We start from the raw sequence: 20,587 nt of genomic DNA on the forward strand, positions 1-20,587 counted from the left end.
CAGCCCACTGCCCTCCACCCTGCGCATTCACTCACCTTTGCCCTTCCCCACTTACCACACCAAACAAGTGCTGATATCAAAGAAACATTTAATAAGCTGCAATAAAATACGGACCTTTAGAAAGCTCATGGGGTGAATATCAACAGAAAACAAGGTTGTGGGAATCCTTGAGGAGTTCAGATCTAAGTCAGGGACCTTTTATCTGGAACAAGAACACGACTTTTTCCATAGGCTAGGATGAAATAAAAGACAGGAGCACAGAGTTCACAAAATGTCAACATTTAGAGAGTCGATACATATTCAAAGTTCAAATGACCCAGCTCTTATAGCTATACATATTGATTTAAAGCAACTTAATATAATTTTATTTTCTTTTTTTTTTATATATACACTTTCAAAGGTTCATCAGGTGAGGTATGTAAACATTATTTAATGGAAACTCCTCTCCACATTTCCAACCGAGAATTCACAGCAGACAGTTCATTTTCCCAACTCATGACACAGTACTTCCTGCTCCCTACAGCAACCGGGAATGCCGTCCCAAGCCACGGCTCTCCCAGGTGCAGTCACCGGCTCCCACTTCCCACTGCTGGTCTGTACAGTTCACATTGCTTAGGCTCAAACATACAGTACCGGACAGGAGGAATTTCAGCTCAGTGTCTAAAATTCATATAGAAACAAACAGAGAAACAAAACTCTCCCAGGGAAGCAGACACAGATGAAGGAAAAACATTTGCCATTAGGGTGGAGATAATATGTAAATGTTGAGCATCTTCAGAAAAAAAATTACTGTTGTTGTTTCCTTTTTTTCTTTTTCTTTTTTTTCACACACCTGTTCCAAGGGTGAAGGAAGCGTGGGGTTGATGAGGAGTCCTGCAGGGCTGGGACCCAGCAGCACTCCTCACTCCATCCCCCAAAGTCAGAAACCCATCACCACAAAAGCAGCCCTGATCCTGCTGACACTGCCCCACTGCCCCACACAGATAGCTGGACTGGGGGTCAGAGTCAGCTACACTTCCAGGCAAAAAAGGGGTTAAGAGAAAAAAAAAAAGAAAAATCCAAATCCATTTAGGAAAAAATAACCAAATGACCTCAAACCTCCTAAAAGAGAATTAAAATTGCAGAATGATAAGCAAATAAGCAAATGCCCTTCTCGAGCCAGCCCTGGGTTTGTAGCAGTGACAGCAGTGTGCTCCCTTGGGTCACCCGTACCCACAAAGGCAGCTCCTCGCTGCAGTAATTCACTAGCAGGAATTTGCTATCAGTAACTACCTGCCCTACCCTGGCAGTTTTAGGGGGGTTCCTTGGGGGTGACAGCAGCCCCCACCTCCTCCATCCCTGGGGATGCTTCCTTGGGCATCCCCAGGTAAAGAGATCCCCTCCATGCCATGCTGGACTGAGCCCCTGCCAGGAGCAGGGTTATTCCCACCCAGCTCTGATCCCCGAGAGCCCCTGCCATCAAAGCAGACATTATTACTACAAATCTTATTGCTTGCAGTGCCTCCCACCATGGGGAATGGCCATCCCGGCCAGCCATGGGAGCTCGCTGCCTCCCTGGGCACCGTGGCCATCGGCCAGGCCTGACATCATCAAAACAAGACGAAGAGGAAGAGTTAATGCTTCAACTTTGATGTGACATAAAACCAAACGGAACACCACCACCACCCACCCCACCCCACCCCCCCCACGACACTGTCCCACCCCGTCCCATTCCCCACGCAATTGCCAGCCCTTTGGTTGCGGCACGCCGGGCGAGAGAGCCCCACCAACCAACACACCAGTCAGAACAAGAACCTGTGGAAAGCCCATGAAATAAATATTTAAAAAACCTATTTACAATATTAGATCCGTGAGCGTGAAGTGAGAGAAAAATGCTTTTTCCTGTCCCCAAAAATCTTAAAAAGTAGGTTAGCATCCTGCTGCCTAGCACAACACTATCTTACATGGCACCTACACATAATATATATTCACATTTCATTTTAAAATTAGGTACTCTTACAAACAGACTTAGAAAACATTGGCTAGCAATGCAGCCCGTGGGAGCGCCTGGCCTCCAGACCCATGTCACAAATGCCGGCCGGCTGCATCTCAGCTCCTTCGGCTGCCCCAAAGCTGCCAACGTGCCCTGAATCAAAACCGCCAGCTGCCCTCCGCCGCCCTTCAGGGAGAGGGTGGAAGTGCTCGTGAAGGAGAGGGCTTGTCCGCGGAGAGGGAGGGAGGGAGGATGGGGACTGTGATTTCTGCTAAGCCTAGGGGTGAGCTTAATACAAACAAGAACTCCTGAGAACATCTTAGAACAGATGGATTCATTTCACAACCACCAAGCTAAAGGATGGGCCAAATGGATACTACGACACACGGGGGAGAATGTGCACAACGTGGGGACATGGTAGCCTTGTGGTTTGCTCAAAAAAACTACCACTACAAGAAAAGCTGCAGTGGTGTTCCCTGGCAGGGGGGAGCCTACTCCCATCTTGCTCCTGGGCTGTCCAGGCGTACAGCCCAAGGATGCAGACCCAAGTACACCTTGGCTGGGGCTCAGCCCTCTTCTCCCAGCATGACTGCTGCTGGTGGGAAGGTGAGAGCCCAACCTGGACGGCCACCCACACCTCCCTGCTGCTCCAGGAACTGCCTGTGCCTACAGAAGGTTGGGAATCATAGCTTTCTCAGTCATCTTCTACTGGGAATGCAGTTGTCATGCTGAAAGCATATGAGCTGGAGAGAGAAAATGTCCATCAGCAAGTTTTAAAAACAGGGCACCAGTACATCTGATTGCATCTCTATTTCCTGGGAGGTTACTAGGAGCTGGCAGAGCTTTCGGAAACACCAGGATTTCCAGAGGTGCCACAAGAGCAGCTGGGACATGGGATGGGCTACATCTTTGCTCATTTGCATGTCAGCAATAAGCAGCATGGGCAGCCCACCAGCCCACTCAGTCCAGCACTGCATGGCTCCCCCAGCACAGGAGGGACAGGGATGCAGAGAGCAGCAGTGACAATTTCATCCCACTCTCCCAGCTCAGGGACATTGATCAGCAACATAGAGGAAGGTTTGTTGGAAGCATCAGCACTGGCTGGACGGTTCTTCAGAGAAGGTTTGCTGCAAATGTATCTCACCGACGTGCTGGCAATTGACTACAGAAATCCCACTGCACACAGCAAACACCAGCAAACAGGACCTTGCCAGGGACGAGTCAGTGATGAAAATAAACACATGCATGTCTTGGGTACCTTGCATGCACCCTGTCAGCAGGGAAACCCATTCCAGGACTAGCCTTCTAGACAAGATCCTAACAGCTACAGGTAGTAAGGGCCACCCTGGGCTCAAACTGCTTTTACTGCAGCACTCGACCCCCAGCATAAGTTTGGACTCTGAGCTTGGCAAACATAACTCCTCCTGGAGGTTAATTAAGATAGACAGATCCTGGCCATATGAAGGGTGAAGACCCAGAGCTGCTGATGACAAAGTGAGAGAGGAAAAGGTAAGCATGCAAATGAGAGAGGGGGGCTGGCAGCAGAGGGACAGTGAAGGTGCAGAGCTAAGAAGATGCTGCACCTGCTACATGGACTGGGGTGCATGATGGAGACTAGTTTCAAGAATATCATGAGAAAGTGCCCAGCAAAGACAGTCAAAGTAACTGGAAGAGATCTGTTTTGTGGGATGAAGCACTTGAAATCCAGAGCTGAAGAAACACAGGGAACTGTAGGGTGGCGCAGGAGACGAGGAGCGCAGTGAGGCTTCGGATCTGAGGATGGCACTGTGGTAGTGCCAGTGGGCAGCTCTGCACCATAGCACATGGAAACACACTCCATGTCCATGTGGAATAAGGCAATAAATTGTGTTGCTTATTTCCTTCCATTCATTAAGCTCATCTGCAGCTCCCTGTGCATCCCTTGCATGGCGTAAAAGCTGCCTTTATTGGGAACAACCTGCTTTAAAGCAGGGGCTGTGCCTCAGCAGCACACCTTGCCATTGCCTCACTGCAGGACAAGCAGGAACAAGTAGCGCATGTCATTAACAAGAGCAATAGGTTATATACATGTGGTATCACCTCCACTTACTTCTGTGTCTCTTGTGCACTGTTCTGGCTTCATGAAGAGAGGAAATACAGAAGTATATTGGCAAGAGAGTAATGCAACACAAGGACTGATTGGGGAAAAAAAGAAAAGGAGAAAAAATTCAAATTTCTTAGCACTGATTAAAAAAATGGAGCTACCCAGGCAGTGCTACCTTGCCAGACAATCACCTCACAGGCAGACCCTTTAATTTGTTACCAATTCAATTTTCTAGCAAATTACAGCATTCCTTCTTCCTGCCCCAAAATAAAGCACTCAGAAAATCAACTGCAAAGCACGTTAAAAGTAGGTCTTTTAGTCTGCAAGGCCTGACTCCTGTTACTGGTGTCAAACGGAGAATGCACACAGGAAAGGCAGAGGACCAAAAGACAGCACCTCCAGGAGCAGTGACAGCATGGAGAGAAGCCTGGCAAGGAGCTGGGGGCTTCCTCAGAGCAGAAAGCCTTAACAAAGGCCCCAGGCCCACCTTACCCTTGAGGCATCCTCCCCTCTGGGGTATCCCAAAGGACTGCACAGATCCGTAATTCCGAGAACTTATACTAATGTAGCAATATTCCCACCTCAAGGTGGGCTGCAGAAGTCATGCCCCAAGTGCTTCCTGCAACAGCTCAGCCACAGGCAATGGCTTCATCCTACTCATTCCTTGGCAAATCAGCCAGCTCTCCCTAAAAACTACCTGCATGCGTTAAATCCACCACCCAGTGCAGCAGCTGTGGGAGGAAACACTTCTGCCAGCTTCTCAAAAACAGCACTATGTAGAGAAGAATCACTCCAGCTTTCCTCAAAACTGTAATAAGGTGGAGTTGTTTGGAGGAAAGGAGGAGGCAGAGACAGAGCAGTTCTGAGCAAGGTTTACTTATCCAGCTGGGGAGAGCCCTGCAGAGGCTGTGGTGCCCGGGACAGGCCCTGAGGACAGTAGAGCAGGGGGTCGAGTGGTCCCTTGTGACAAAACCCCAGATCATCTCACCACCTGGGACAGCCCAGCTCAGCATCTCTTGCAAACCCTGTCCCTGCAGATGCCCAAGGTGCTGCTCTGTGTCTTCCCACCCAAGCTAGGTGCCCCCAGGCTGGTCTCAGGCAGCAGGCTGGGGTAATTGTATTTAAAAATTAGTTTCTTTGGAAAAAAACCTCAGAATTATTTGCTTTCTCTTCATTTGCTTTCTGAAGACAAGATTAACAACCCACAGCCCAGCATAGAACCCTCTTTTCAGCCCCATCCTGACAAAAAACCCCACACCCTCTACCTTTCCTCATCAAAGTGTGCAGAAATTCAGATTTACACCTACAAGGCTCAGCCCAGCTCCTGTTAGGCTCTTTGCACAGGACACACTGGATCTAATGTGGGAAAACTAAGGCTTGCCAAACGTCTCTGGCAATCCCCAGGGAGGGACAGAGATGCTGGTTGAAGGTGATCAGAGCCTGGGACAAGCTGCAGGCATTCTGAGTCTCAAAACACATTGCCTGCACCCTGCCCAGCATGGCCAAACCCACCTCACTCCCCTCTGGAGCCCTGCAATTCCCTGCCTTCAGTACAGGAAACCTCCATCCAACCAAGTCAAAACGTAGCAATACAAGAGAAAACCACAGACTGAGACTGGAAGTTAAAAGGTGTGGGAGGAATATAGCTTTTCATTTAGCATCTCTGCTTCCTTCACACAAGAGGTCCTTGCCATTCATCTTTGGAGCCAATGCCTGTCAGGGACACTGCCAGGAAGCTCAGTGTGCTGATCCCACCACTGCCTAAGCACTCACTGAACCGGGATAGAGATGCTCAGATGCTGCTCCACTCCTGCCATCTCCCAGCCTTGCCACACTTGAGCCAACTGGTGCTGGAGAAACCCAGAATGCAGGAAGGCAGCTGGGAGGCTGGGAAGCACCCCATCTAGAAAACCTCTCTCCACTTGCTTTCTCTAGGGTTTTATCCTAATGAGGTTCCTGCTCCCAGAAAAACAGAAGACAGCAGGACAGCCTGCATTTACCAGCAGCTAAAAAATGAAAGAGAGAAAGAGAGGGGGAAAGCCCCAAGGAGCGCTCAGCGCTTGGTGACCAGCGCAGGCGCTTCAGGAGTGATGGTGAAGGATGGGGCAAAGGGGGTTTGCTGCAGAGGAAAGGCATGAGGAGCAGAGGTAAGAGGAGTGCTCACACGTACATCTGGCCCAGAGGAAGGAGAAGAAATCCCAGGCCCATGGGACTGCAGAGAGGCTGCCCCAGCCAGGGGTTAGAGGAGGACCGTAAGTACGGATGGAGAAGCAAGAGGGAAAGACAACCCGCAAGAAAGGTACAGAACAGTCATTTAAACTGCCATCAGTGCCCTCTTGCCTCACACCTCTCCTGAAACGCTTTTAAATCTTTTCTGATGGAATGTTTGACATATTTAATGCATGCAGTAAAAATTAAAGTAATAGATAATTTCGTATTAATCTGTACAGGGACTGACAGGCTAGATTCAATCACTTCCTAGCTGTTCAGAGAGTTAACTTATTCTAGCACAATTCAAAGGAAAGGTAAAGGATTTTTTTTAAAAATCAGCCATTTCACAGTAAGAGAAAAATGTGCCGTATCACACAAAAATGTGTGCATCAATGTTGGGGAAAGGGAATACCTGCAGGAGAGCTAGAGGTGCTCTCTGAAGGGCATGCAAATCTCTAACCCCTGGTTTCATTCTCTGTACTAAATGGGTACAATGAAAGATTTAAAGACAATTATCTGCCTTCCACCTCCAGCCCCCAGGCTTTGGGATCTGGGGTTCAATGCCAACCATGAAAAGCAATTCCCTTTGCAGCCAAACCCTCTCCAGCCTCTGCTCCCAGGACAGGCACATCTTGAATTCATGGCCTGCACCAGAGCCTTGCTCTCAGCAGGGACAAGCAGCTGAGCAAGGACCAGCAAGGTGGCTGTTAAAGGTCTGGCAACCTCAGAGCCCGCACGGTGCCCTGCCAGGCATTGCTCTTTCTGTGTGGGAAGGGGCTGGCATTGGGATTCCTGCAAATGGACTCTGTGCAGGAATGTGAAAGTGAAGCTGTGGGAACGCAATAGCTGAGCAGGGTCCTTTCCTGACCACAGCCCCTGATCGTCTCTGCCCAGCAGAGCCAGCAGAGCCACATGTTCTATGCACTTTTAACAGGTTTTTCTCAAAGGAGCCAGGCATTGTGACCCTGTTCTGTCACTGCAGACCCCCAGCTGGCTTTTAAATGTGCTGCAGAGGCTTGAGGAGGAGCCTTGCAAAGGTGTCATGCAGGACAGTGTAGAGATTCAGCCTCTTTCAGACTCCACAGCCAGATGCAAGCAAGGACAAACCTCCCACACCTTGCTAGTAAAAGGATGAAATGCAAATTATGGTAAAAAATAAACTTAAGGCAGTCCCTTATCCCAACCCTATTCCAACTGCAAATCCTGGCTTAGGAGAGCACTAGGCAAGACATGCACAAAAGCACAGGGTGAGGGCCAGGGCTCCCCTCCTGCAGAGCACCAATACCAGAAGGAGCTCAAGCCCTTAAAAAGGGAGCCCTTCAACTTTCAGTGAAGAGCTGCAGAAACAGCTTTGCCATCAGAGACCACAGAAATCACCACAAGGGCAGGAAAATGGGAGAAGGAGGTCTGTCCAAAAGCAGAGCATGGCAGGACTGGTTCATCCCTGAAGCCAGTAAGAAATAAAGACAGATACAGCCCAGCATGCCCGGCTAGCAGCAGTGCATGCAGCAGCATGGTACCCAGAGCCCCCACAGCACCTCCCTGGCCTGAGCAGGTTGACCCCACCCCACAGGCTGTGTAGTGGGAAGCAGGCAGCCATCAGCAGCACACACATCAGTAGCTACTTCACACTCTTATGCAGGTAACAGTCCAGGACACCAGCAGCTGCTACCAACGAACCAACAAAGGACAGACTCGCCTTTCTCTCCCTCAGTGATGGGAAATGGTTTTGGTTTTGCTTTAAATGCCACTAAAAAGACAGACAGAAGGAGGACTCCGAAGGAAAGGGAAATGTTTGTGTGCACCCAAAGCTGACAAAAGCTACTTCACGTGCACGAAGGTGGTTTTCTTTCTGCTACAGTACAAGTGCTTGTGCCTCAAGTATAAAACGCAAGCCTCCAAATCACACAGACCATCTTCTTATTTTTATTTTTAAAGTGATAAATAAGGCACTGTACTTTTAACAAAAACTGCCTGGTTCCAAGTTTAAAAAACCCAAGGAACTTTCAAACTGCAGAAACTTCCTTCTGAACAGCAGAGCCAGACAGGCTGACCTCTTCTCTGTCTGAGACACATCTGCTGATGCCTAAAATCATGGGCGTTATCCTTTAACTGCGGATTTTTAAAGGCTTGCTACAGCTTATAAAAGCAGCTTTAGTTAATGCATGGTAAAGGGTTACTACTATACATCAGTTTTGTACATGGCTACCGGTTCTTCGCTACTTCGGGTCCAGTCGCGAGCGTTTGCTGTGCGAACAGTCCACTTTTGCCCTCAGCTTCCTCTTGCCCTGTGACACATTGTTCTCCTGCATCTTTTTCATGGACCTTGTCAGGGTCTTCCCACTGCTGTGCTTCTTGTTGGCCATCTTCTGTGACCGTGTGGAGGACTCCCCCAGGGGTTTCTGCTTCGGAGATTTGGACAGCTCCTCGTGGCTGGGGGGTAGCAGGGTCCGTCTGCTGGTGTTCTCCTTGCCCTTCCGCATAGGGAGCCGCACCTTCTCCAGCTGCCTTTTTGGGACTCTCTTCTCTTTGAAAGACATTTTTCTGGCCAGTTTATTGCTCTTCTCCATGGCAGCCTGCTTTCGGGTGGCGGGAGCTTTTGTGCTGACCTCTGAATGCTTTATTTTACTCGTCTTTTTGGCAGGCAGCTTGTCCTTGGTGGAGGAGTTGGATCTCTCCTGGGTACTCCCGCTCTCCTTCAGCATCCTCTTCTTCTTGCTGAGCTGGAGGTCGACTTTGGGCAAGGGGTCCTCTTGGGACCTGCTCTTCCCCTTCCGCCCCTTCCCTGTCCCATCCACTGATGGAGATTTAGCAGGAAAAGCGGCTGCTTTGATCTGCAAGGCCAACTTTGGAGACATCAGGGGGTTGATGCACACACTCTTCCGGCTCTGCTTGTTCTCCAGGGACAGATGGTCCCCTGGGCCATCACTCCGCTTCTCAGCCTTCACCATGCGCTGCTGGGCTCGCAGCTTGCCCCGCAGGTTGGAGTACTTGCGCAGGATCCTGGTGCTTGCCTGCGTGGGCAAGCTGAGGGCAGGTTGAGTGGTTTTGTCTTCGCTCAGCTCCTTGGTACTGGCATCGGTAGGAGAGGTCTGGTTGAGAGTGGTGGCTTCTTCAGCCTCTGCTTTATCAACGCCCTCACGAATTTTGGCCCAAAGCTTTTGGTTCTTCAGGTTATTTCGAGCTGGGGTAGTGGCAGCGAACTTCTTGAGATGTTTTTTCAAACGTTCAGCTTGCAGTGAGCTGGGGTAGAGACTGGAGGCAGAATACTTCTGCATGGGGACTTTGATGGGGGGGATCTCCCCTGGGAGACGGGTGTTGAGTTTCTTCACGATCACTAGGGACCTGGTTTCAGTTGTCTCCAGAAACCACTGGCATATGTCAGACAGTTTAAAGGCCTTCATAAATAGCATCTGGACAGGAGAAAGCTTCTGCACTTCCAGTGATCCTCTACTTTTCCGTGTTCTTTTCTTGCTTTTCCAAATCTCTTTCAATTTGTCAGCTTTGTTCTTTACTTTAGGGGTTGGCTGCACTTCCTTCTCCAGCTGAATCCAGCCCTTCTGGATTTTCATGTACTGAGTGTTGAACTCGGCAATGAGTTCCTGGTTCTCCTCTTCAGCACACCACTCCATGAACTTTGGTTTGCTGTCAGCCATGTCTATGTCCTCCAGTGCTGGGCAGTCATTATTCCCTGAACTGTGTTCATCCCTTGGTTTGGGGATCACTTGCATAGACTCCTTCCCTGGTGTGCTCTTTTTTGCAATGTCTACCGGTGCAGGTGCAGGTGTGTGTCGTAAGTTATAAAACTGCAGGGCAACCTTTTTATGCTTTGCAGTTTTTGCTGGAAGATGCTTGTTTCCACCTCTGCTGCTGGGACATGGAGGGGAATCAGTCACCAGCTCATAGTTCACCGGCTTGCCCATATCCCTGGCACTATCAAAGCTCTCCTTGCCCTTTGCACTGGCATTGCCTGGTTTCACATCCACTTGTTTGGCATCATTTGCAGGAACACTGTACTCTGGAGGGAGGAGAATGTTTTTCTTCTCAGAATCAGGCTGGACGCTGATTTCTAGCATCTCACCCAGCTGACTTTGGCTGCTGTTAGCAGAGGGATCATTTTTAGAAGGATTTTCTCCCTCTGCAGCAGTCTCTTTCACTAAGATGCTTTTATAGGTTTGTCTGGTAGTGACACCATTCTCCTCGCCTGGTTGCTGCTCAGCGATACTCTCTAGAGCCTGGTCAGTGCCTGGCCCCTCGCTGGTTTTGAGCAGCACACTGGGGAAGCAGTCATTTGGGAAGTGTGTGGATGCTGCCTCATCCAGCTCCACTTCTCTCTTGAACCGCTTAGCGCCAGGGTTCTTGGAGAGTTTGATCTGAAGGCAAGGAAGCTGCACAGAGCTGGAAGAACCAGAGTCCTCAGCACTGCCCTCGGCAGGTGACTGGGATTGCTGGCTTCGGAGACATCGATCCGATGCCACAAGTACTCTCGTGCCTTTCTTTCGCTTCTTGTCTAGACTGTCCTTGGAAGAGGCAGAGTCTTTCTCTGCAGTGTCTGAGCTGTTGGGATCAGGTGGCATTTCCCCTTCAACAGGCTCTTTTTCACCTGCTGTGCTGTTATTCTTCACTGCCTCCCCTTCCAAGATTTTGGGGAGGGCTGTGCTGACCAGCACAGCATCCTCTTGCTCAAGAGAGCCATCATCTGTCGTGACTGATGATTCAGCTTCTGGTTTAGCATCAATGCTTTTGTTCACATCTACACACTGCAAGGTTTCAGGGGGCTCCAGGGGACTCTCCCCGTCCATGGTGGCAGGGGGCTCATCAGGAGCCTGTGAGCCTGGAGAGCATGGGGAGGGCTCTGCCAGGCACTGTTCACAGAGCTCTGCATCCCCTGAGCCTGGAAGCTGGTCAGGATCCCTGGCACCATCGTGGGCCAAGGGCGCTGTGTCTGTAGTGGCAGAGGGCTGTGAGGGGGACTTTGGCTCTGGGCTGGTAGCGAGGTCTGGATAAGTTTGTGTGTCAGAGCCTGGACAACATTCCTCCCCATTGTGTGCTTGTGGGACTGGAATGGCAGCAAAATCAGCACCCTGCCTGCTGCCACTGCCATCCCCAGAGGAGCCCGGGCTGCTGACAGCCTCACAGGTGACAGTGCCTCCCACTCTCATGTCCCCTCCTTCAGCAGGAGGGCAGCCAGGGGGCGGTGAGCCGGCCAGTCTGTCCTCTTTCTGGGGGCTGGGTGGAGCAGAGAGGGAGAAGAAGGGCATGGCCATGGCAGCTTCCCTTGACCGAAGCGCTCGGGTATCTCGGAGCTGCATGGAGCCCAGCTCAGCTCTCTCTTTTGTTTCTCGGCTGGTTGGTGCCACTTTGGCCAGGAGCCTCAGGGAAACCCTCTTCTCACCTTCCCGTCCTGCCCCTGCAGACCCCCCCACTGAGAGCACCGGGGGTGGTTTTGCACTTACGAGGGTCTCTGTTCGCAGTGCCGGGCTGCTCGCCCTCTCCTCTGCCCGGGAGCTCTTAACCAGTGTGCGGACAGTCGGGAGCTCGCAGCACTCGCCGTTGAAGTAATACCCTCGCGTGCTCTTCCTCGCTGTCCTGTGGGATGACACCGACCGCTGGCTCTCGAAGTGGCACTCGGTGATGGGCTGGCTGATGTAGACCACATCGCACTGGTTGTCGTAGTCATTGATCCTCAACCCTGATGCCTTCTTGCTCTTCCGACTGGACCTGAGGGAGGCTGCCTTGGTGCGGGGGTGCCCACCGGGGGTCCGGTGGGCGGCTGGTGTGGCGCCAGTGGGCAGCCAGCCCTCTTTGGACTTGTCGAGCGGGCCCTTGTCAGCCGGGTGCAGGTGGCAGCCTGCCTTGCCCCTGGCCATGGCATGCAGGTGGTTTTCTTGCTTTGGTCTCGCATCTTGTTCTTTTGCGTCTAAGTCCTGGTGCAAAGATGCTTTCGAGCTGCATTGCAAAGTGTTCTCTTTGTCGGCTCTGCGAGGGGGGGTCACTGCAAAGCCAGGATCCCAGGACTCTTCTGGCAGAGCCCTGAAAGAGCTCTTTTGTGACCCCAGACAGCTGTCTAAGCTGTCCTCGCTGCCATTCACATTTGCCACTTTGACTGAAATATAACCTTCCACAAGAGTCTTACCTGCTAGCGGCTCTTTATTGTCCTCACACTTTCTGACACCAGCTTCTTGCTCGTGTCCAGCAGCTTGCTGCCCTTCCAGGCTTTTTGCAGTATGATGGAAATTCAGAGAGGGAGAGTTCAACGTGCTGAGGTATCCTTGGGTGGAGCTATCCTTTGGACTAGCAGAGCGAAGCCTGGTGACGGGCAGCTCGCAGAAGTCCCTTCTCAAAGGAGGACTGGAGTTCTCTGCTCTGTCCAGAGACTTCAGTTCCGCTGGCTGCTTCAGGGCTTGTCCCGTAACATGCAGGGGGCCATCGGACCCTGACTGTCCTGGGTCCAAGGAAGAAGGGAGCTTTGATTCAGTAAAAGTAGCACCCTTATCCTGATTTTCAGTGCTTTGCTGGCTACAACCAGAGCCACAAGTAGAGACCTCCATGCTCTCAGATTCAGACAACTGCTGGCCGTCAGAGTCTGGTTGTACTTCAGTGTATATGTCGTTTAGCACACGAATGAACTGCTTCTGGTGATGCGTACACAATCTGACCATAAATTTTTCCAGTGGAGACTTCGGCTGATTGTTAGAGTCTATTGCTATTGTCTCTGCTGCTTCCTCACTAGGGAGACAAAGAGAGAAGCAATCAGTAACATGTCCCAGGGAATCAAAGTTTATGCTGCAAAACCAGAATAACCCTTCTCCTCCCACTCAGGCACATCGCTTGCCTGACCTCCACATGGGATCAAGCATTCTTTTTTCCTGAAGCTGGCAGGTGTCCCTTCACTCCCAGCATCCACACTTACATGTGCACACTGCTGGCAGGACACGGACTGCACCCTTGTTTGTCTCCCACTGCCAGAGCACCCATACTTCTGCCTAGGACACCCCATTGCATAAGCACCATGTCACATGTTCAAAGCAAACCTAAAAAGAATTGGATTTAGTATCTTCATGGTACCACGTGTAGAAGGCCCAGCACTTCTGGGACCCACCAGGATGGCTGCACACCTCTACAAGCTCACTCTGCACTGCCAGGCTGGGTGGGAGAAAAGCACCACCCCAGCTGGGAAGCCAGATGTCAGAAATCTTGAGCTACTCAAAGTCTTCAAATTCTGCTTACACCTCAGTAGCAGAAGATGGGTGTGGGGCAAACTGAGCAGATCTGAGCCTCCTCTGTAATCAGCACAGAAAATCTGGTTAGCTCCCAACCTGCAGGAAGTGCAGGCAGCAATGCACCCTGTGCACTGCATGCCATTTGCACCGACTTTTGATTAGCTGCCATTTAATAAAGTGTTTCTACAGCTGATGGGCTGTCAGCACACAGTGGTTGTGCAGAAAGGTGTGCTTCTACCGCACAGGGTCACTGCCGCTAGCTAGCGCTCAAACCCAGGCCATTATCATTTACCTGCTTGGCAGAGGCAATTAATTAGGACTTACTGGTGGAGAGGTTAAGGGATAATTACCCAGTGTTTGCATGAACTCATCACGAATGCCATGCCAGGTGCTGTTATCGAGACCATATCTGTTCCCAACGGCAGCACAGGCGATTCCCACCCAGTCCTGACCACACTGAGGGGGCACCTTGGCACCCACACTGCCTGACACAGGATCTTTGCCAGCAATGTCTGGTTGCTTTGCAGTAACAGTTGCACTTTGCACCTCCTGGCCTTGTATTGCAGGAGTGAAAGTCCTTTCTCCCTCTACAGCCTTTCTCTGCCCCCCCCCCCAGCATCAGACACCAACCTCGCTCATTCATCTGGGTCAAGGGGGGCAATGCTTATCACAGGGTTCAGGGGCAGGGTAGGGAAAAGCAGCTTCATGTGGAGCAGGCTTTCCTTCTCCATGCTGTCAGGCACAGGGCTTGACTGGTGGACGAGGAGGAAGAGTCCTGGCTCAGAGGAGCCATCAGCAGAGAAATAAAGAAGGGAAAGCCAGGGGCCAGAGCCAGCTGTGATCGGTGACAGCCTTGGGCTCACCTGTTCCTTCCTTACTACTTGCTGGTTGCTTTCTTGGAACTGACAAGCACCAGGGAGGCACTTCCTGTTCCCTCCTTCCCCCAGATGGTAGGCAGGGAGAGGTGCCCAGGGCTGCTTCAGGCTCAGGACTGGCCAGGTCTCCTCTTTGCCCAGAAATGCCAGGCTGCAGCCAAGCCTGCCCTCTGCAGCTGCCAGCCAGCCCTTCGCTTTCCAATTTGCCCACACATAACGTTTCATGTGTAAAGAGGCTCTGCCTCTTGATCATGGCCACTCAGTTTCCCTAAAGGCTTCTTGGGCAGGGTTTTCCCAAAACCACCTGGAAAGGCTGAGTGAGCTCAGCTTGCCGGATGCGTTTCCACACCTCCAGAACATATTCCCAGGGTTAGCAACAAACAACATACCTCGAGACTGCTTTACTACACTCTGGCAAGAAAAACACCCTCCAGCAACCGTCTTGACTGGTTCTACCTGGCACTGCGACGGCTTTCAACTTGCAGCACCTGGGATTAGTTTAAATAAAAATACTCAGGTACAACCTGGCCCCTCTCCAGAGCCCTGCATGGGAAGGGTTATGTCAGCCAGGATCCCTTACACAGCCCAGCTCCTCCCCTTGCCCTGCTGAATAACAAAAGGGGATAAAAAACCTTTCACCTCCCTGGGCTTGGAGCAGGGGGCTTTTTGAAGAGGCAGAGCTCAGAGTAATTTTTTTTCCACCTTTGCAAAGACTCTCCCCTTACCTGCTCTCAAGCTCAGCTCTAAAGAGCAGCAGCCATCTTCCCACGGGGAGCCTGAATGGCAGCAGCAGAGTTGGGGCCCTGCTGTGGCCCACCCCACTGCTATACTCCCCAGGCAACCACAGGAAGGGGTTACAGTGGCCAAACAGCCACCTTCCTCCTTGCCAGGGTACCTTCAGTGCTACACACAATGGCTGTGAAGGAAGAGTCCGTGGCATAGGTGAAGTGGTTGCCTGGGTGGGTGGCAAGAAAGAGAAGGCTGGGTGATGCCTGGTGAGGGTGGAGGTTGTGGGTCTGTGTACAGAATTCCTAGTCTGGGGGAAGGGACAAAAGTGGTCCTTCCTCACCTTGCAGCTGTGATGCTGCACAGCCAGCTACAGGTCACGACTGTTTTGCACCAATGTGTGGGGCTGGGAAAGACCTACGTCCTGCTTTTGTGGCAGTGAGGACCTGTGCTCCCTGATTCCAAAGGCTCCAGTGGCATTTCTGCCTTGCCTTCACCTAGTTTCTTTCTCTGAAGTGTGACTGAGGCCTTGGTGCTCATTGTCACCTTATTTGCCCCACTGTACTCCAAGGAGCCAATCAGATACGCACAGCTTGTCAAGCTGTAAATTTAAAAATCAGAGATAAATATTTTTCCTGCTTGATAAGGGAAATAAATCCATTCAGCTCTGATGCCCTTTCTCCTTAGAAGACTCATCTCACACTCAGTGACACAATTCACGTGCTTGTGCAGGCACCTTGTGTTCAGGGTCCTCTGCTGTCACGCCACTTCAGCTCAAAGATGGGCTGCAACTTCTCACCTTGAGCTCATCTGCTCTTCCAGCAGATCTCCTCCTCCTCCTCCTCCCAGCCCATCCCTGTTTGGGTATGGCAGGCACCATCTAATTTTTCTGGGTGTCTAAGGATAACCTTGGGGCAGAGCTCTCCCCACCACCTACAGCCAGACTCTAAGCGTGGCTGGGTCCCACCTCTATCTTTCCTCTCCCTGTCCCCCCAGGTTGCTGAGCCACAGCCTGTGCCTCTCCATCCCCAGACCTCCCAGACACAATTCTGTGCTCCCTGGGGCCTGCTAATCTGTGTGCCTGGATACCTGTCCAGCACTTCCCACCATTCCTGTCTGTTCTGGCTATTACTATTAAATAAAACATGTCCCTGGACATTCTCTTGTGAGGCGACCAATGGACACAGGATTGCCCACATCCTCCATACTTAATGCAGTTTTGGAGAAGAGCTTGTTTCTTGCTCACCTATAACAGTGGAGTTATATCAAGAGCCCCACACCTTCAGGCAGGGTTGTTTATGGACAGTACAAACTGTTGCAGAGAAACTATTTTTTTATGTGGCTTATCAGAGTAGAGGAGAGGTGAGCTGACTGCAGAGTTGAAGTGGCTTCCCAGGGAGAGGTGCCGGACACTAACAGATTCCACCACCTGGCAAAGGCACACCAGGAGCTGAAGACTGACTGGTGAACGCAGAGGATGGGAATTGGGAACATGGTTTCAAACAGGAGGAAAAATTATTCTCAGGAGGCAGTCAGGCCTGTCTCTGAAGAGCCTGCCTTTTGGGAGGCACAGACCAGCCCCACAGAAGCTGCCAGGCTGGACAGGCCAGTGAGGGAGCCCAGGGCTGCCCATATCACCTGCAGCCTTCTCTTTGGTGCCTGTGCTCAACCCTTGGGCTTGGCCTGAGGTTCTCTTAGTTTTGGGTGTGAATGAGGAATGTGCCATCTCTCTCAAGGACTGGAAAAGCCACAAGCCTAAAGGAGATTCATGGCCAGTGAGAGGCAACTATCTGGGGACCCTCTATGTCTATAGCCAAGCTGCAAGTGCAGTTACAAACCCGTATAGGGTCCTCAGAAGGATTCAATGCGATGGGAGAGACAGCCCACCTGTCAGTGAGCTCTCCTGCAGAGCCTGGAAGATGGCAGGTCTGCTCTTTCTGCCTACCAGCCTTGAATGCTGCCTACACAAGGCTGTGACCGCCAGGGTCCCTCTGTCCCTGTGCCCCAACACTCTGCTTCCAGCCCCGCTGCACATGTCACCTTGGGCCAGCAGAAGACAACCCCAGCATCCCAAGCGAATCTTGTCATCAGAGCCCCTCACTACCTTCCGCCCCTTCTAGCTTTCTCAGGGCAGCCCTGTTCTCTCCCCCTTCTCTGCCTGCCACAGAAGGTGTCAGAGGCATCAAGGGGCAGGAGCTGTCAGAGGCACAAGCAGAGCTGTTGCTACGCAACCTCGGTGGTGCAGCAATTAATGCTGGGGAAAACGTGCTGTGCTCTGAAGCTATTTGCATAGCTGCGTGCTGCAATACATTTGTTTGCATTGTGCCTCTACTGTTTAGTGGAGTTTGAAGCCAACCCTCCCCCAGCTCTTACTGGAGGGGACCTGGGGCTTCCAACAAAGGCTATGGGGTTGGGGATGATAGGGTTGGGAGAAGGCAGAGGTTTGTCCATCCACAGACTGCACAGATACAGCAGTTCCAGTATGGGGAGGAAAGGCCAAGTTATCTGTATTTCCCCCTATGCAGCCTGAGGATTTTTTCCCAGCTTCTGTAGTGCCCCCAACCCACTGGTAGGGTTGTCATATCTCCCCCTTGCAGTTGTACCAGGGTGACACTGTGCTTGCTCTGCTTGTGAATGCCAGAAACGGAGCTTTAGGGGCAGCCCAGTCTGCCTCTGGCTCAAGATTGTATTTTGGGTGGCGAGCAAGGAGGGGAAGAAAGAGAAGGAGAAAGAAATCAGATGGTTCATATCAACCTACCTGGGAAGCCAGACTCCAAAAACCTGTTGATTGCCAACTGCAATCTTCTGGTTTGCCCACCCCAAGTTTCTCACTACTGAACATGAAGCCTGTACCCTTTCTGGGTTTCTTTTTATTAGCCCTTGAACATCAGTTTGATTGATTATAAGTTTACAGATATGTTTTGTACCTCGGAGGCACAAGAAGCAGCAGCAGAACAAAAGTTCAAGGCTAAGTGTTTCTGTTCCTTTCAGACCACTCTAAGCACCAGGATTATAGTTCTGTAAAAGAAACAAAACATAGCTATAAACTTATAAAATCCAATTCAATGTTTTTACGGGGATGACCTTTCCCCTCCCTCTCCTGCTGCCACACAGCAGACTCTGTGCCAGTTGTCAGAGCGCTGCCTTGCAGCACCCAAAAACAGAGGTACCACTTGAGTACCCCACCAAGCTGAAGTGTGTCTTGGAAACCTGACTAAAAGTGGAGATTTCATACATGTGGATGGCTAAGAAGAAAGCCTAGCTGGTGAGCAATGCTCTCTGTCAGCTGAACTCAAAGCATCGACCATGCCCACTGTGAGCCCAAGGTCTGAGGCAGCTTCCCTTTCTGCCCTCGGGTGGCACCTCCAGCCCTGCTTGTTTCAACCACTTAGATTATTTTTCACGGCGAGTGGAAATGCTATTTTGAGGGATTGCAAAGGAGAAACAGCCTTTTAAAAGGAGCAGACTCACTGCTGGCCATCAGGTGAGCTGACCTCAGCCCCAAGGGTGCAGTGAATCCTACATGCTGAGCCTGCGCTTGGAAGCGCCTGTGCTGCGTGTCGCCAAAGGTGGGCCCGCTTTGCCCGTGCCAGAGGGCTGCATGCAGAGATCTCACCCAACAGAAGGGGGTAATGAGTTCTCTGCCAGTCCCAGTTTAGCTTGTTGGAGTGGCTGTGCAAAACTAAACCTGCCAGGACCGAGACACGATCTGACACGCGGTACCGTGCTCAAACCCATCTCCACTCCTAGCTGTAGCACAGATCTTGGAGAGGTGGAGGCAGGGGACATGCTTCCTTCTGCTGGCACTGCTCTGGGATGCAGCGATCCCCTGCAGGAGATGGGTAAATCAGCCATGGGCATGAATAGTGTAAGCCACTGCAGCAAGATTTTCTGGAGCTCATCTCTCAAAGCCCCAGTTAAAGGCTGACACTGGATGCACCAGTTTAAATGCCTGTATTTCAATCCTCAGAAATATGCCTGGCACCTAACACTCCCCACACAGATGAATGAGTCCCTTCACACCTCTGTGGGTGCTACAGTAATTCTCTCTTGCTGCGCTGAAAAAAAATAGTAAAGCAGCACTCAGAGAGCTGAGGCTCCACATAACAGTTAGGAAGGAGAAAAAGCATTTTCCTTCCCTCAATTAAAAGCTGAAGTTGTGCAAAGCACAGCCAAAATAACTATGGAAATATTGTTGCCAGGTTCTCAAGGCCCCTGAATTTACTCCGTCCTTGGTGATGTACATAGGGATGGACTGAGCTTGTATTTCAACTGAAAAGCAGGAAGAAACAGCTTATAGATGTGTTTTGTTTGGTTGGGGTTTTTGTCAGCTGCATGTATTTGTCAAGGTACCCAGGTTGTACAAGAAGCCAACTGACTGGACAAACAACATCCACTACAGATTCAAACTTTTAACCCTTCAGAGCAGTGTCTTTTATTTGTTTATTTAATTTTTAAAATAGTTAAACGTTAAAAATCACTTCTCCCCACCTGTAACCAAATAAAAAACAAGCAAACCAAATTCAGTTTCACATTAGAAAAAACCAATAGCAGCCTCAAACAAGTTTAGCTTTTTTATATTCTTGTCATAACTTCCTCCACTCCCACTTTCCCCAAGTAACTAACCCAACCATATTCTACAGTAGTTTATCATCAATTGTGATACTTCTAATACAATATTTAATGACTAATTAAAAATCTTACCACTGAGCTATCGCTTTAAAACCAAGGGAAATTTATCATGTTGGAAATATTATTCTACATACTAGCTTCCAAAGCCTTTCCAGAATTGTCCTTGCTAATTTTTCTAATTATCAAGATCATTTGGGATCTTCCCTTTAAGGAAAAGAAAAATGCCATGATTGTTTCTTTCTGAGCATCTTCCCTGAGCTAGGTGTTCCAAAAGGATAGATAGCACTGGAAGACCAGAATAGATAGAAAAACAGGCAGCACCAGAAGAAAGATAACAAAAGCAGGCAGGGCAAAAAAAAAGTTCTTACAATGATTTTCACAGCTTTGCACATTTTAAAAAAAGCAGCACCCTGTTAAGAGAAAGGAGAATGAACCATAGGGACTATGGAGTAGAGAAGGATGCCCTGAGTATCTTTAACTGTCCCAGGTACAAGTTGTGAACGCACAGTGGCTCTGGACCCAAGGTGAGGCAGGTGTATGGCCTCTTCCCTGCTCCAAGTCCATCGCTGTTGGTTCCTGTCTGTGCTGTAGCATACTGGGGACAAAGTTCTCCCTCCCCAGCCCTCAGGCATGCACACACAGGTCATCTGGAGCCACTGCAACTGCAGAGGTTCAACAACAGGCAAACTACCACCAAAGGTGAACTCATCTGAAGTAAATGAAGGCTTCCAAGCAGGATATGCTGTGCTGTGAAAAACCACACCTTCCCCTCCTAAGCTGCACCTACACTGTAAGGGAGAAGAAAACCCAAATGCATCGGATGCCCTCCCCACAGACATTGCTGGTCCCAGCTCCAACAGGCACA

The 20,587-nt window shown here is 50.6% G+C and overlaps 1 protein-coding gene across 2 annotated transcripts in view; it reads right to left on the reverse strand.

Annotated features, from left to right (window-relative positions):
- Positions 1-71: 71 nt before the first annotated feature.
- LCOR (ligand dependent nuclear receptor corepressor) overlaps positions 72-20,587 on the reverse strand; it is a 70,782-nt gene continuing 50,266 nt past the window's right edge. Inside the window, exon 7 of one of the 2 annotated variants that reach the window (XM_027647838.1) lies at positions 72-12,995. In XM_027647838.1, coding sequence (XP_027503639.1) covers positions 8,486-12,995 — 4,510 coding nt within the window. In that variant the 3' untranslated portion in view covers positions 72-8,485. Of the gene's footprint in view, positions 12,996-18,067; positions 18,109-20,587 lie in introns of those variants that run through there. The other variant, XM_027647840.1, reaches the window with a different exon arrangement.

The sequence above is a fragment of the Corapipo altera genome, unplaced genomic scaffold (assembly GCF_003945725.1).
Source record: "Corapipo altera isolate COAL_440 unplaced genomic scaffold, ASM394572v1 56, whole genome shotgun sequence".
Lineage (NCBI taxonomy): Eukaryota > Metazoa > Chordata > Aves > Passeriformes > Pipridae > Corapipo > Corapipo altera.